Genomic DNA, 15,971 nt, shown 5'->3' with positions numbered 1-15,971 from the left:
AAACAGAAAATTCATGGGATAATGTCCCATTCAATTTACAGGACCCTTGCACACTCAAGGGCACAGGATTATACAAAAGTACAAATCATTGTGTTATTGGTGGAAAACAAGTTGATGCCGTAGCTAGAAGAAAATAATGTCCTCACACCCACAGGGAAGATAAGACTCTGTGGAATGGTTTATCGATGAGGTACAATTAAAGGGGTTCCCCTCCCGACTTCCCAATATTCCATTTCTGTCAGTCCCTCAGTGGAAAAAAGTGAAACATGTCCTCCTCACGGCCAAGACAAAAGCCAGTGTCCAGAGTCTCTGCTCCATGTTAAAGTACAGTCCAGCCCAGCCTCCAGCTGGTGTAGTGTGTGTTTCTAGCTGTGGTCTGGTGCTGTGCTGCAGTCCTTAAGCTCCCACCTGCAGCCTGTGTATGGAGTCCCCACGTGACCGTGGAGAGAGGATACTCAAGTGTTTGGTGGGAGTGCAAGTCACAAGCAAGAGAGAGAGAGAGAGAGAGTGTGGGAGTGAGCAGAGTTAGTCCTTTTAGAGCCCACACGGTCTGCCACAGGCCCTGGTAGCTGTCAGACCCATGTGGTTGCATGCTACTGGGTGAGAAGGCACATGAACAAAGAGGGTGACTACATCACCAGGTAAGAGGGAAAGAGAGAGAGGCAGAGAGAGAGACAGAGACAGAGACAGAGAGAGACAGAGAGATTGATTGATTCTGTGTTTCCCCTGGGATGGTTCTATATTAGGTTGGTTTTAGGACAAACCAGGGCTTCTTCAAAATGACTAATCAATTTCTCAGGTTTTCAAGGGCTTTGGATGGGTTCATAGTCCCCTTAGAGGACTGACAGGCCTCTGTGGTCCAGCACCTCCCCTTTATACCCTCCAACAACCTGGTACTGAAGGGTAGAATGCAAAAGTGTTCATTCCCTTTGCGGAGCAATACTGTGGCCCCCTGGAGTGTGAACAGCTATAGCAACACAGGCTTATGTTCCTTAGTCTATTAAGCTCAATGTCTGGTTCACTTTTATTCCCCTTTCCCAGGTAAATGCTACTGGTAACTATTGGAGGGGGGCAGGAATGTTGGAAATATCTTGGAATTCTGCCTACCAAAGCTTTATAAAATTAAAAAAATTAATAAAATTTTATAAAATTTCTTAACATATAACTTAGCTATGCATTTTACTCAACATTGTCTGTCTAAAAGCATGATGAGTCCTGGAGGAGCTCAGGAAGATATTTTCTTGTATTTGATGTGTTAACCTAAAAATAAATGGCCAAAATGAGAGACAGCAAGGATTTATCTGAGGTCCAAACAAATAGCTGTGCGTACCCTGGCTGGTGCAGCTCAGTCCACTGAGCGCCAGCCTGCAAATTGAAAGGTCACTTGCTCAACTCCTTGTCGGGGGAGGTGACCAGGCTGCAGGTCAAGGTCCTTGGCTGGTTGCACCAGAGGCAACCAATTGATGCTTCTCTCTTGTACATTGATTCTTCTCTCCCTCCCTTCACCTCTCTCTAACAGTAAGTAAAACAGTTTTAAAAATAGCTATCCATTAACAATGGTTTAGGCAGAAACCCGAATAGTATTTCAATTAGGAGGGGAAGGCAAGGAGTATTTATAAAAAGGGAAATACTTAAATAGAAGGAAGGCTCTTCCACAGATATTAAAAAAAACTAAGGAGGGAATTTCTATAAGCGTGGATAAGCTACCATAGTAAGGCTAATTCTAAAGAGTGCTGTAATATTGGTCCGGTAGTCACAATGTCCGCTTTTCTGTTAGCTTAGTATACATTTGGTTAGAACACAGTGCTGCCTGAGGCCCAGACCCAAGGTTATTTTGTTGGTTTTACTTTCCAAAGGTTTGAGGAATAAGACAAACAATGAAGTCCCTTTGGAATCACAGCTCTGGTTCCATTTAAAACAGCCCAGCTAGTACTGTTTCTCACATGCTGTACGTTACTTATCCTTCTGGAACGTGAGAAAATCATTTGGCACTTAATATTTTATGTAGTTTTTGGTGACCTGGACCTCAATAAAGAGCAAAGAAAGTGGCTAAAAACAAAGATGCTAAAAAGCGATTTTTTTTGGCTCAAATCCCCCTTTATATTATGATCAATAATTGAATATATTGAATTCCATTCCTCCATATTCTGTTTTCTTACCTTGCAACTTTGTAAAATGTCAAAAGTTTTCTGAAAAGTCTGTTCTCACCAATTATCCTTTACTGAAACGCCTTTAGGAGCAAGGAGTTACTCAGCTGAATTCCATTTAATTGATCGTTTTCTTATTTTTCTAGAAAGGTGCTTAAATTGGATGGGCCCCAAGCAATGCCACAAAGGTTTCTTTTCTCATGCAAGAGCTAAATATGTTCACCTTTATACTAATGAATGTCTTCAATAGAATGTTTTTCAATCCTGTGTGTTCTGCATTTATTTCAGATTTTAGAGTTTTTGTTGATTGTGAAGTAGACGAATTTCATTCAGGTGGAGGGTAGTCAGTCACGTGAGTTGGATACACTCAAGGAGACAGCATTCACTGTTATTTACCTTTGTTCTTCTTGAACGACTCAGTTTCAAAGGTGGCATTGCCTAAGGGACGGGGTCAGGAAGATGTGCGGCCATTTGGATATTATTGCGGCACTTCTCCTATAATTTCCCCGTGTTCTTTGATCACGGCAGGACGTCGGTTTTCAGCTACAAAAAAATATGTATGTACAGAAAGGTTCTTTCATCTCACTCTACATCTCCCCGACCGCCGGATACTTGCCTGCTGGGCTAGCTAAGGAGTTCTTAAAAGGCATAGGCTCTGTCTGATTTCCTTAAAAAGTGTAGAAAAGGTTTCAGAATTATGCCTTCATTTCTAGCCTTGAAATGAATTTTAGAGAATCAAGTCCATCACATAGCGGTGGAATTTTAATCAAAGAGGAGGCATTTTAATCTCTAGGAGAAAGTATAAAGGGAACTGAGGAATAATTGGTATTAACTCCTACATCCTAGGATAAAAGTTCACCCTGGGACGAAAAAGGGGGTATGAGTCAGAGGAACTCAAAAGCTTTCTATCAAAAGGACTGAAGGTGTTAGAGTCAAAATACTCTTGGACGCTAGGGTTAGGGATCACTGTGATAGAAAAATCAGGCCCTTTACCGTTCACAGTGCATATAGTTTCCAAAACTCAGAAAGCACATTTTCTGTTCTTTAATTTGGATTAGCTAATGCATCCCTCTATTGTATACTTTCGTCTGTCTCTTACAGCATCAGATTTCCCTTGAACTCTACAAATGATAGGGAACGTAGGACTTCTTCAAACAACTCATTCTCTAAATGAGACCACACGTTTCTCACTAGTCTGAGTTGGTTGACTAGAAAGAGACCTAACCTTAAGGGTCATCGTATCTTTCTGTCCTCAGGAGGCATCCGAGCATCACCACCACAAAGACCATCGATGTTTTCCAAATACATTCTGGTTTGGATGGTTTGATATTTAAAGATTTCTTACATTTTTAAACCTACAGTTTGCCATTTTAATAATTTAAATTATTCAGTGTATAGGAGATGAAAGGAATAAGCCTACCCAATATTCATGATTGTCTTCCAATGTGTGAAAATGTATGGCTTGTCATTCTTTGATCTTCATTCTGGGCTAAGCCTTTCCAGGTGTATGACATGCATTCCAGTTAAATAATGTCTTTCATCCTATTGTGAAAATCAGGTGTTTTTTCATGAGTTTAATATCTTTAACAAAACAAGCTGTGGGTCAATCAAACCAAAAGCATCATAAGACTGTCAACTCTCTTGTTTGAGATATCATATTTGTGTTCACATAACCACCAGTTATAACATCAGTCGCATGGCGGTTAACATGCCATTTTTTACTTGGCCTTAAAGATGAATTAAAATCCCTAACAGGAGAGAGATGGGAATGGGAGAAAATCAATATCATACATAAATAACTGTGAGATGAGCAACTAAAAATATAAAAAGTAAAAGAAAGCATTAAATTTAATGCACATTAAAACATGAATAAAAATTGGCTAAACGAGCCCTGGCTGGTGTAGCTCAGTGGATTGAGCACAGGCCTGCGATCCAGATGATCGTGGTTCGATTCCCAGTCAGGGCACATGCCTGGGTTGCAGGCCAGTTCCCGGCAGGGGATGCATGAGAGGCAACCATACATTGATATTTTTTTCCCTCTCTCCATCCCTTCCCCTCTAAAGATAAATAAATAAAATCTTAAAAAAAAACTGGATGAATGAGATGAAATGAATGGAATTATCATGGGGAAAATAAACAGATACCTGGGAATGAAAATTATTGTGAAAAACACTTAATGTCAAGTCCAAAAGGTATTATTACTATTTGCTGTAATAAGCTCCATGGAATTGTAATCATTTTTGAAGGTTTTACAGTAATTTTTTAGATTTTCTTTGTCTATGTTCAAAGAAAACACATAAAACAACAATCTAATCCCTGAAAGACAGAAAAATACATCCTTTATGCCCCTCAGGTGTGTTGAGGTAAAAAAACAAAGATGAGTCACCACAGCAATTAGCAAGTCTAGCAAGGCGTAGGGCTCAGACTAGAGGGAATTAATTTAGAAAACAGAAGTTTTAAAAGCCTCAGTAAACCTCTATGCTAATGTTAATTTTATGTTGTCTTAATTTTCCATGGGTGGTTAGAAGTCTCAGCCATTGACCTTCAAGTTTCCATTTATATAAAACACTGAAGCAACACCATATTTATAGAATAGAATATGTTTAGTTGTTAGGAACATAAAATTTGTATTTAGAATAAAAGTCAATATAAGCATTTGTAAAATTAAAATAGAAAAACCAGTGACTTTATGGACAAATGACTTCCAAATATTATATTTCACAGTTTTCCTTAATTTGATTATATATATTCAAAACCTAATTTTTGGTAAAATGTCCTGACAATGCCTAATAATTTTATACTCAACACTGAGAAAACAATAGACTAAAACTCTTTTCATAAAGAACACGGCACGGTTTAAAAATCCTGATATGACTTTTTTAAAGCAAAAATATCTAGACACTTAAAAGTATTTAATATAAAATTATATTATTGTCAAAATAAGAAAAGTGGTTAAGAAAGAAGAAGAACTTTTGTTATATCAAAATTGTAAATGGAATACAAAAGAGTATCCTCAGTTATCCAGTTTCAATTGTTATGTTTTCATTACTACTAAATGCCACTAGATGTCAGTATTGTATAAGAGCAGAAAATGTTTTCCTTCAAGTCCTTTTGCTGTTTTAACGACCCATGTAAAATGAACAAACCCTACCTTGTGCGTATGTGCACATATATGTCATTTGAATATATGCATCTGATTAGGTTTACAAGATACCCACAATCTTCTACTAGCGAGTGATTCTTTTCTTAAAACATTTAAAACCAATACAATTTGTATTCACTTGCAAAAGATCTGAAGCGGTGTTCACGCTCTTTGCGCATTCATTATGGATGTACCTTCTCACTCTCGGTTTGTCCTCACTACAGCCATTAGATTTCGAAACAAAGAAGGCATATACTTTCAAAGTGGAAGCCTCCAACCTTCACCTTGACCACCGGTTTCACTCCGTGGGCCCTTTCAAAGACACCGCCACGGTGAAGATCAGCGTGCTGGACGTGGAAGAGCCGCCGGTTTTCAGCAAGCCACTGTACACCATGGAGGTTTACGAAGACACTCCCGTTGGGACCATCATTGGTGCCGTCACCGCACAAGACCTCGACGTGGGCAGTAGTGCTGTTAGGTAAGGAAAAGAAACTTTTTTTCCCTGTGTCAGAAAAAGACAGAAAAACTTAAAAAAATACTCTTTCCAAACTTGCATGCAAGTATAATGACTTCACAGAAATATTCGTGGAGAAACCAGAAGATTAGAGCAAAAACGTCCCACATAAATCCGTACCACAGGGTTTAGCAGAGGTGTGAGGTTGAACATGCCGCTCAAGCGAACCAATCTCAATTTTTCATCTACAAAGTGATTTCATGATGCAACTTTAAAGGATGATTCTCATGATTAATGATATTGTGACATTTTACAGTCCCTGGACTATAACAGACATTTAATACACTATCGATTAATCTAAAGCCCCTGCCTCTCACCAAAGGAAAGCGTTTAAAACAGATAGTTTCACCATTTGCAGCTTGCAGTTCATTTCTTCACTATGACGATTGTGTCCGCTGATGGAAGCTCAGGTAGAGTCAGCCCCTGGGTGTGATGAATTGAGAAATTGCTCCAACCCCAGACTTTGCCAGGAGTTCCTGTTGACGTAAGGCTGCTGGATAGTGAGCAACAAAACAATCAGTGGAGTAAAAACCCGTAAGAAAATCTCCTTCCCCACACCCTCAAACCCATAAATTATGTGCAGTACTGAAACACAGCAGGATTGTCTTTTTCCTCACTCATTCACTGATCCTGCAACATATTCGGAGGCTTGTTCTCATTCGATTTTGCTTCTTCTGTGTGTTTGAATTGCTGGCACATCCCACATGCCTGCACGCATGGGGGAGGTGAAGAGGGAGAGAATGCGAATCTGAATCGTTCACCTCTAAAAGGCACACAGGAGCAAGAGCAGAGGAACTTTAAGTAGGCTTTTGGTGCAAAACTCTACTCTGCTGTTATAGGGAAAATGCGTAGACACATATATTATAAGATTTTATGCCATGGGATAAGAAATGATTTTTTTTAAAGATTTTATTTATTTATCTTTAGAGGGGAAGGGAAGGAGAGAGGGAGAGAAATATCAATGTATGGCTGCCTCTCGCGTGTCCCCTCCTGGGAACTGGCCTGCAACCCAGGCATGTGCCCTGACTGGGAATCGAACCACAATCGTCTGGTTCACAGGCCCGCGCTCAATCCACTGAGCTACACCAGCCAGGGCTGATTTTTAAAAAATGGATCACCCATGAAGCCATAGCCTCCATACATTCATGGCATGTAAGAAAATATCAGGAAATGATGGGACCATGCCAGCTTTGTTCCTTGTACTCATCTAAAACCATCCCTAAAGGTGGCCCAAATAACTTTCTTCTTAAAAATATATCTGCGATCAGGAGAGGACTCTAAATAAATGTAAACATTTGTCTTGGAAAAGGTAAGCCAAAGACAATTAATGAGCGTCTCTACGTATCAGGTCAAACGCTGGCTAATTTACTCCTTGGATTCAAGTTATTGTTTTGCTCGTCTGTGTAACAACAGGATTCACTTCCAGTTACACTCCAGAAAACCTTATTTACTGCCAGCATCCGTAGGGGTATTCTCAAGAATCTGCCGTGTTAGTGGTTATGTGTTACCCTGTCATCATTCATCAGTCTTGTTCTCGAAGCCCCTGCCTGTGCCATTGATATTTGGGAAAGTGGGAGATGCCTGGTGAGTAGATTTACAGGTACTCTCAAGAATATAAATAGTTATGGAAGAAATATTGAAGCTTGTAAAGAAAGTAATAACAACAAATAAATATGCAATAAAACTTTCTACAGTGTGATAAATGAGGAGAATTTTGGGGGCAGTGGAACACGTTACCTAGGAGAACATACTAGGTTGTTTAAATGTACCATATGTTCTATTTTTGTGGACTGATAAAACATGATGAGGTTAAATATGAATACATTATTATTTAACATAATACTTAAAAACAAAAAAAGTTGACAGTCTATACGTAAAAAAACACTACCTGGTAAAAGCTAAGGTGAGATTTAGCAACCTCCAAATACAAGGACATGGTTAGAGTCAAAATCCTGGTGTGAGGAATAAAGGAAAGCTACATTTTAAAGAAACCTGCAGCAGCTACAAGCCCGATTTTTTTTTCTAGTGGCACAGGAGCTAGTGCCTGACAAGTGCTGCCTTGTGTGAAATAAAATAGTGCCCCCGGTCCTACTTCTAACGGGCACTGACTCACGGAGACTGCAGGCGCAGATGGATTGCGGTGGGAACTTGTCAAAAGACAAAGCTCCCATGGAATCAACGTGGAAGTTCTCGTTCTTCCATGCCCTTGAAGTAAACAGTAAGCTTGAATCATGCCAGCTGAGCAAACGTTGGGCATGAATCATCTTTTCATGGTCTGAAAACAGGTTTGCTCAATTGAGATTGGTAGTAGAAAATCGGTTGTGAAAAATAAGCATCGACATTTCAAATGACTTGGCATATTTAGATGTGTGGTGGTGCTTTCTATTGCCTGTCTTTTCACTTGGTTATTATGCAAGATATTAATTTAGGACTATAGTATTCTACACTACTGGGTATTTATTAATATTACTATTTTATTGTCATCATTGTGCACTGTAAAGAGCCGGAAAGCAATGACATCATTCAAGGTATGAAACAGATTAGAAGAAAAGTTTAGTTCACTGTACTGCATTCAAATATGCCATGTCTGGTGGGTCCCTCCTACCCAGACCTTAATTTCCTCATTTCAGTGTTTGGAATTTTCTTTCAATATCATTTTGCATTAGTTTCAGGTGTACAGCATGGCAGTCAGACAATCATATTCCTTACAAAATGACCCCTTCCAACGTTTCATGTAACCATTTGCCACCATACATGGTTATTACAGCATTAGTGATCCCTGTGATGTACCTAGACATTCCCATGACTGTTTTATAGCTACTAATTTGTACTTTCTAATTTCCTCACCTTTTGTACCCAGTCCCTCATCCCCCTCTCCTCTGGTGACCATGAGTTTATTCTTGGTATCTATGAGTCAGTTTCTATTTTGTTTGTTTTGTTGTTTAAATCCCACTTTGACTTATTTTACTTACCATGATGCCTTCTAGGTCCGTCCATATGGTCACAATGGTAAGGTTTCATTCTTTTTATGGAATCCCATTGTATCCCATTGTATATAGGTACCAGAGGTTTTTTATCCACCCATTTAATGATAGGCACTTGAGTTGCTTCCATCTCTTGGTGCTTGTAAATAACACTGCAATGAATGTAGGAGTGCATACCTTCTTATGAATTAGTGTTTTGTGTTTCTTAGGATATATACTCAGAAGTGGAATCACTGTGTCATACAGCAATTATACTTTCATTTTTTTGTGGAAACTTTGTGCTGTTTTCCACAGTGGCTGCACCAATCTGTATTCCCATACACTGTACATGAGGGTTCCTTTTCTCCGCATCCTAGCCAATATTTGTTGTTTATTGGTTTATTTATTAACAGCAGCTATTCTGACAAGTGTGAGATGGTACTGCTTTTTTTTAAAGATTTTATTTACTTATCTTTAGAGGGGAAAGGGAGAAGAGAAGGAGAGAAGTATCAATATATGGTTGCCTCTCGTGAGTCCCCCACTGGGAACTGGCCTGCAACCCAGGCATGTGCCCTGACTGGGAATCGAACCGCAATACTCTGGTTCGCAGGCCCATGCTTAATCCACTGAGCTACACCAGCCAGGGCTGCTTTTGGTTTTATTTCTCATTTCTCTTATGATTAGTTGAGAATCTGTCTTTTCACATGTCTTTGGCCATCCGTTTGTCCTCTTTGAAGAAGTGTCTAAGTCCTCTGCCCACATATATATTGAATTGTTTGGATTTTCTTTGTTGTTGAGTCATATGAGTTCTTTATAAATTTTGGACATTAACAGCTTATCAGATGTACCATTATTGAATATATTCTTTCATCCAGAGGTTCATTTCTAGTTATTGCTATTTTTTAATACTCTTCTACCCTTTGCTTTTAGATGCACTGATTTTCTCCCTCTGATATGACTTCCTCACTATGTAGTTCATAGGAGTGATTTCTAGTGGGTTGAATAAGGGGAGAGTGAGTGTAGCCACACTTAGTAATGTGGGGGTTTCAAAACAGCAGTCCCTTGATTTTAGAAATGAAATTTAAAATAGGCGACTGTCTTATCACTGTGGAAAGTAGCACCTGTTTTCAGTGTGAGTGATTTGAGCTGTAGAGAAATATTAGTGAATGAGTCTGTTCAATGTGTGCCGCTTATGTTCCAAACACATGAACATCTTAGTCACCTTATTAATGAATTTTAAAATAAAATTTATTCAAACTAGTTTTGTGTTTAAAATGATGAAATTAACAATTAAAATTTAAACTGATTCCACATAAGAAGTGTTGAATGATAAGAAATTGATCCTGTAAAGTAAAATCTTTGTAATGCCTGTTAACTTCCATGTATAAGTTTAAAAAATTACAATATGTAATAGAATAATTAAATAGCTTATTTTTATGTTATTTCTTTTTGTTTAGTAATATTTCTAAAAAATCCATCACTTAAAATCAAGTAGTAAAATTAATAAATAGAAAACCATTATTAGTTATCATAAGTAGAATATAATATTTTAAACAATTAGTCACTGGTTGTTAATATATAAATGTCTACTGCATTTTACTTAAAATTATCTTATATCCCAATCTTACCTGTTCATTACACTTTGGGAAAGTATTATGTTATCAATTGTAATCAATTGTTTTTATTTTGGGTGAAGAGATTGTCGTATAGTACTGGTGTTTTTTATTTAACAGTTCTCTGTAAAACATCAGAACTTTTATTATATGGGCAAAAAACTCAACTCAACTCCAAAACATGTTTAGAGAAAAGAGAGACCCAGATAATAAAGTGGTACCCTACAATAGCCTATGCAATTTATTTCTAAATGCTAGTTAAATTGCATTACCAAAATTAACAACTGGAAAAAATGTTCATTTTTTTTACTTATTTAGAAAGATCTTTGTGATGATTAATTGAAGTATTGGTGTAAAGTGTTTTGTTTTTTTTTAAGTGTTGTTGACGTTGTATTTTCGGAGCAGTGTAAGGTCCCACCGGCAGCGGTTTGCTATGCACCCCCTGCCGCGGCCGATGCGTGGTCCCCAGCAGTACTGGTATCCCCACCGGAGAAGCACCTCTGCTGCAGCTGAGGAACCCACATACCGTAGTCCCCCAAAGTCTGTAGTGTACCTTAGGGCTCACTCTTGGGGTTGTGAACTCTGCAGGTCTCAATAAATGCAAAGTGATGTGTAGCCATCGTTGTGATACCATGCAGAGGATTTGTCCCCTAAGCCAGTCCCTGGAAGCCAGTGTTGTTTTTGCCGTCTCCATAGTTAATCTCTCGTGAATGTCATAGAGCTGGAAACACACCGTGACTTTTCAGGTTGACATCTTTCTTTTAGTAGTATCTATAAAGACCCCTCTGTGTCTTTTCTTTGTTTGATCATTTATTTTCAATACTGACTAATAGTCTATTGTTTGGTTGGAATATTTATCTACTCAGTGACGGATGTCTTGATTGTTTTCAAGTCTTGGCAATTACTAATAAAGCTATATAAGCATCTGTGTGCAGGTTTTATGTGGATTTTCTTTTTTTTTCTTTTTTAATTTTATTGTATTTTTGTCATTACTATTTAAGCCCCTTATGCCTCCCACTCCTGAAATCACCACACTGTTTTCCATGCCCATGAGTCCTTTTTCCTTTTTGTTTCATGATCCATCCACCCCCTAACCTCCTCTCCATCTGGCTGTCATCCTGCTGTCTCTGTGTATAAGTCTGTCTCTATTTTGCTTGTTAGTTTAGTCTGTTCATTAGATCCCACATATGAGAGAAATCATATGGTATTTGTCTCTCCCCAGCTGGCTTATTTCATTCAGCAGAGTATTCTCCAGGTCCATCCATGCTGTCCCAAAGGGTAAAATTTCCTTTTTTTTTTTCAGTCAAGTAGTACTCCATTGTGTAAATGTCCCATTTTTTTTATCACTTATCTACTGATGAACACTTAGATGCTTCCATGTCTTTGAGATTATAAATATCACTGCAATGAATATAGGGGTGCTTATGTCTTTCGAATTAGTGTTTTGGGTTCCTTTGGTTATATTCCCAGAAGAGGGATTGCTGGGTCAAAAGGCAGATCTATTTTTGATTTTTTGAGGTGTCTCTGTACTGCTTCCCACGGCAGCTGCACCAGTCTGCATTTCCACCAACAGCACACACGGTTCCATTTTCTCTACATCCTCACCAGCACTTGTTTTGTCAGTTTATTGATGATAGCCATTCTGATAGGTGTGTGACGATAATCTCATTGTGCTTTAACTTGCGTTTCTCTGATGATTAGGGACATTGAGCATCTTTTCATGTGTCTATTGGCCATCTGTATGTCACTCTTTTATTTCAATACCAGGGAGTGTGATTCCTGGATCATATATTAAAAATATATTTAGATTTGTAAGAAGCCACCAGAGTGTCTTCCATTAAACCAAACAGTTTCCAAGTTTCTGAAGGATAAACTAAAGTCCAGGTGTAAAGTTTGGGAGATGAAAGTTAGGATTCAGAGAGAAAAGGACACATAGATCATGTATGACTATTTAAAAATGATCAAAATAAATGATGAAAGCTTAAGCAGTTGGAGGGGAATAAAAATATGACAATTATAATCTTAATAATATTTTATCATGATGCATTTTTATTTTTTATAAATATAGTTTAATAGTATATACTTCCAAATGCCAAGTTTAAAGACAGAAGGATGATGCCTTTATAGTTGGAATTTTGTAAAGTGTGTAGTTTCTCATCAAACAAATTAGATGCTATATAAACTATCTAAGATTGAACCTTCAATTACACTAAAGAGAAAATAACAATAAGGAGGAGGATGAGAAAAAAATAAAGAATTAATAGGAACTAATAATAAATTAACAACTACTATTTAACAAAGTTTGAAAGAAGCCTACTGAGATTCCCAAGAAAAAATTTTAGTTGTGATTGTTGCTGAACCAATTGCAGTCTAAATGTTGCTGTATGAGGGGTAGGTTCTCAGAAAAAAGAATGTTTGTGGAAATTAATTGAACTAAATTTAGTTTTATTTTATTATGTGCCACAAGATAAAAAAAAACCTAAAAAAACTAACTAAAAATACAAGACATTTGAACTCTTATTATTACTTGAACAAATGAATATTTCCTGCCGTGACTTGAATCAATACTCCTAAATCTTTAATGCTTAAAGAACAAGATGTAATACTTTTAGAGTAACTATATTATCAAACCATTTTCCAAAAAAAATCATCTGAGTATTGGGGCAGGGTCAAAGTTAGCTTTTCCATTAACTGTGAGAAAGTTAGTAGGCAAGTGAACAGTAACAGTTTTAAGGAGAATGCTTACCTAAGGAAGAAAATAAAACTTTTTAAAGGCATTTCTGGAAACTAATTTACAGTGAAGTAATAACATTGCACTCTGTCAAGCGGCATGTGCTGGTCAGATTCAGGCTTTAATTTCTGATTTCTGTTACATTGTTAAAGCTGATTTCTTAGCAACGGTCACCATGCATACTTGTACAAACTGTGGATTTGTTTCATTTTATATAGTTCATAAACATTTCTGTTTTTTTTAAATTCCATATTCCATCTACTCACCAAATAACTATAACTCAACTTCTGTATTTAAGGGTTTTGCTCATTTAAAGAAGTGAGTTACGCTAAATTAGACAGTACGTATTATACTGTTGTGATTAGTTGCAATGAAAATGTCATTCTACTCTAAGATTGAGTATGGATTGTTTCAAAACAAATGTAAAATCTGGTGGTTCACTCTGATAGACATTTAAAAAATTATCTAGATATTTTAGAACTGGGTCATATATTCTCTGAAATGTTCAGGAAATGTAGGAGTGGTTCTATTTTTAATCAGTTGATGATCATTTCTTATCAATACCTCTTTATTGCTATGTTGTGAAATTGATCACAATACCAAATGGTAGTGTTGTCTTATATTTATTATTGGGTCACACACAGAGATTTGTCAGTCACATAAAGATAGGGTATCAGGAGGCTGCAGAACCTGGTACTAGACTTATAGTCTTGGAGACTGACTCGCTGTGAGAAGATGCTGAAGATGTTTAGCTGAATACAAAAATTTCAGATAAGTTTTAGCAGCACTCCAGAAGGCATAAGCTTTGTGGGAGAATGACATTCATAGAAAAGAAGGTGTCAAACCTCACAGAGTGGTGGAGGTAAAAATTAAAGGATTACAGTGTGAAATAGGGCTTGGATATTTGTGCTCATAGTGTGTACTTCTGGGGTTTGCAGTGAAGCTTTGTTGCTCAGGTATTTTAAAGTTGAAGGCTAGGTATGTCACAACTTGGTCCTAGAACTAAGCATACACTTGGAATTTTTGTTTTAAACTGGCAAATGATACAACATAATCAATAATATGGACTGAGAGAGGAAGAAAAGAACACATACATACATGCATACTCACACACACAACTTTATGCCAACGCACATATATAGCCTCTCTCATTTCAACTTTCCAACAACATTCACTATTACACTGTTTTATGAATATTATTGTCCAAATATTATAGGAGACAAAGGGAATAGGTATAACAGCAAAAAGATTCACATCTATGGCTCAAGGTAAGTGAAGGAATTAATATATCACCCTAGTTCTCCTTGTTCAAAATGTTAGTGTTCATTCTATATTTTGCTACAGTTCATTGGTAGTTAATTTATGAAATCAAACTCTATGTCAACACTAGACTGAGCTGACCAAATAAATTGATTTGCTCACTAAATTTGCAAGATGTTGGGTTATATTGATAGGTATATAGAAATGTAAAACAAAAAGATAGACATGTTATTGTCTGTAACAATAACATGTTTCATCAAGGATCGGGGTGTTATTTTGTAGATATTCCCCAGTGAAACATGAGTAAGGGGTGAAAATTATTTTAAAAATATATATTAAACATTAAAAACCAACTATTTACTGCTCCTGGAAATTTTCCTGAAAACAAATAGCAAACAAAGAAAAATGTACTGATGAAAATCTGCTAAAACACTTTAACAATGTCAAAAGACTGTGACACTTGACACGAGACGTGATCCCTCCCTCCCACTCCCACCTCCCAACTCAGTTTGATAGGAAACCCCTCCTAGGCAGGGGTGGTTGAGAGAACGTGCCTCCTCTCTCCTCAGCTCCCAGTGAAGAGATACATAACATCTTACATGGAGGGGCAGGATGCCAGCATCCCTCGTGCTCTCCTCCTCCTTTACTTCCCCCATCACTCCCACTCCTGTAGCATAGGTTCTATAATTGGCAGGCAGGTAATATGGGCCCAGCTATTTGTGCTATTTTGCAAGTTCCTGGGGGTCCCAAATGAGAAGACTGCTCTCTGCCTTCACTCAGTGCCCAGCAGTGCCTCAGAGAATTCCCCAGGGTTAGAGAAAGTACGGAAGAATAGAGAATTCAAAAGCGCTTCTGAGATATTTGTTTTACTTTTTTAGCTTCAATCAGTGTAAGATCATCAAAGGTAATAGTTATAACAATGTTTATTGAGCTTTTGAATATATAGATATAGTATAGATAAAATATATGCAAGCATGTATACATATGTATTTAATAAAACATAACTAAATAAAAAATAGCATTTCTCTATTTTATGAGACAAACTAGTTATGAATTACAATATAAGTTCAGCTTTATATGGTAAAACCTAGAGCAGACACTAACAAAAACCTCAAAAATGTAGTAAGAACATTAAAAATTAATATTGTACTGGAAATAATTCTTGCAAAAGAAAGTAAGCTGAGGAGAGTTATAAGAACTTAACACCTCACCAATTATAATTTTTATCTTATACAAGTGAAATTTTAAATAATTGGAGCTCACCCTGTAAAATAAAAATCTCTGAACTAATAAATTTAATTAAAAAACCACTGTAAATATGCTAAAATTATTGAATTACTCAGGTTGAGTGAAAGAATTATAGAGAGTTGAACACAGTCAATTATTTTTAAAATGCAATGAAAAAATAATTGTGTTTGAAAAGTGAGAATTATTGGAGTTCTTGTTGTAGAGTGTGTTTGTACAAGTCAGAACAAGAGTGCTGGATGGAAACAATGATGGGAAAACATTGCATCCCATGCAAAGTAAGAGAAATAGTCTCTGGTTTATGTACACAATAGCAATAGCATCTCAGCATTGTAAAGTGCCTTCAGAATCTCCGA

At 37.2% G+C, this 15,971-nt stretch overlaps 1 protein-coding gene across 1 annotated transcript in view; it reads left to right on the top strand.

The window, feature by feature from the left end:
• Positions 1 to 15,971, top strand: part of CDH12 (cadherin 12) — a 347,372-nt gene that overhangs the window by 297,983 nt on the left and 33,418 nt on the right. Inside the window, exon 7 of the mRNA XM_037063046.1 lies at positions 5,514 to 5,767. Within this exon, the coding sequence (XP_036918941.1) occupies positions 5,514 to 5,767 (254 nt within the window). The remainder of the gene's footprint in view (positions 1 to 5,513; positions 5,768 to 15,971) is intronic.

The sequence above is a fragment of the Sturnira hondurensis genome, unplaced genomic scaffold (genome assembly GCF_014824575.4).
Source record: "Sturnira hondurensis isolate 20B ecotype Veracruz unplaced genomic scaffold, ASM1482457v3 Scaffold0014384, whole genome shotgun sequence".
Lineage (NCBI taxonomy): Eukaryota > Metazoa > Chordata > Mammalia > Chiroptera > Phyllostomidae > Sturnira > Sturnira hondurensis.
Note: the sequence above shows the minus strand (reverse complement) of the source record. Positions and strands in the feature narration are given on the sequence as shown.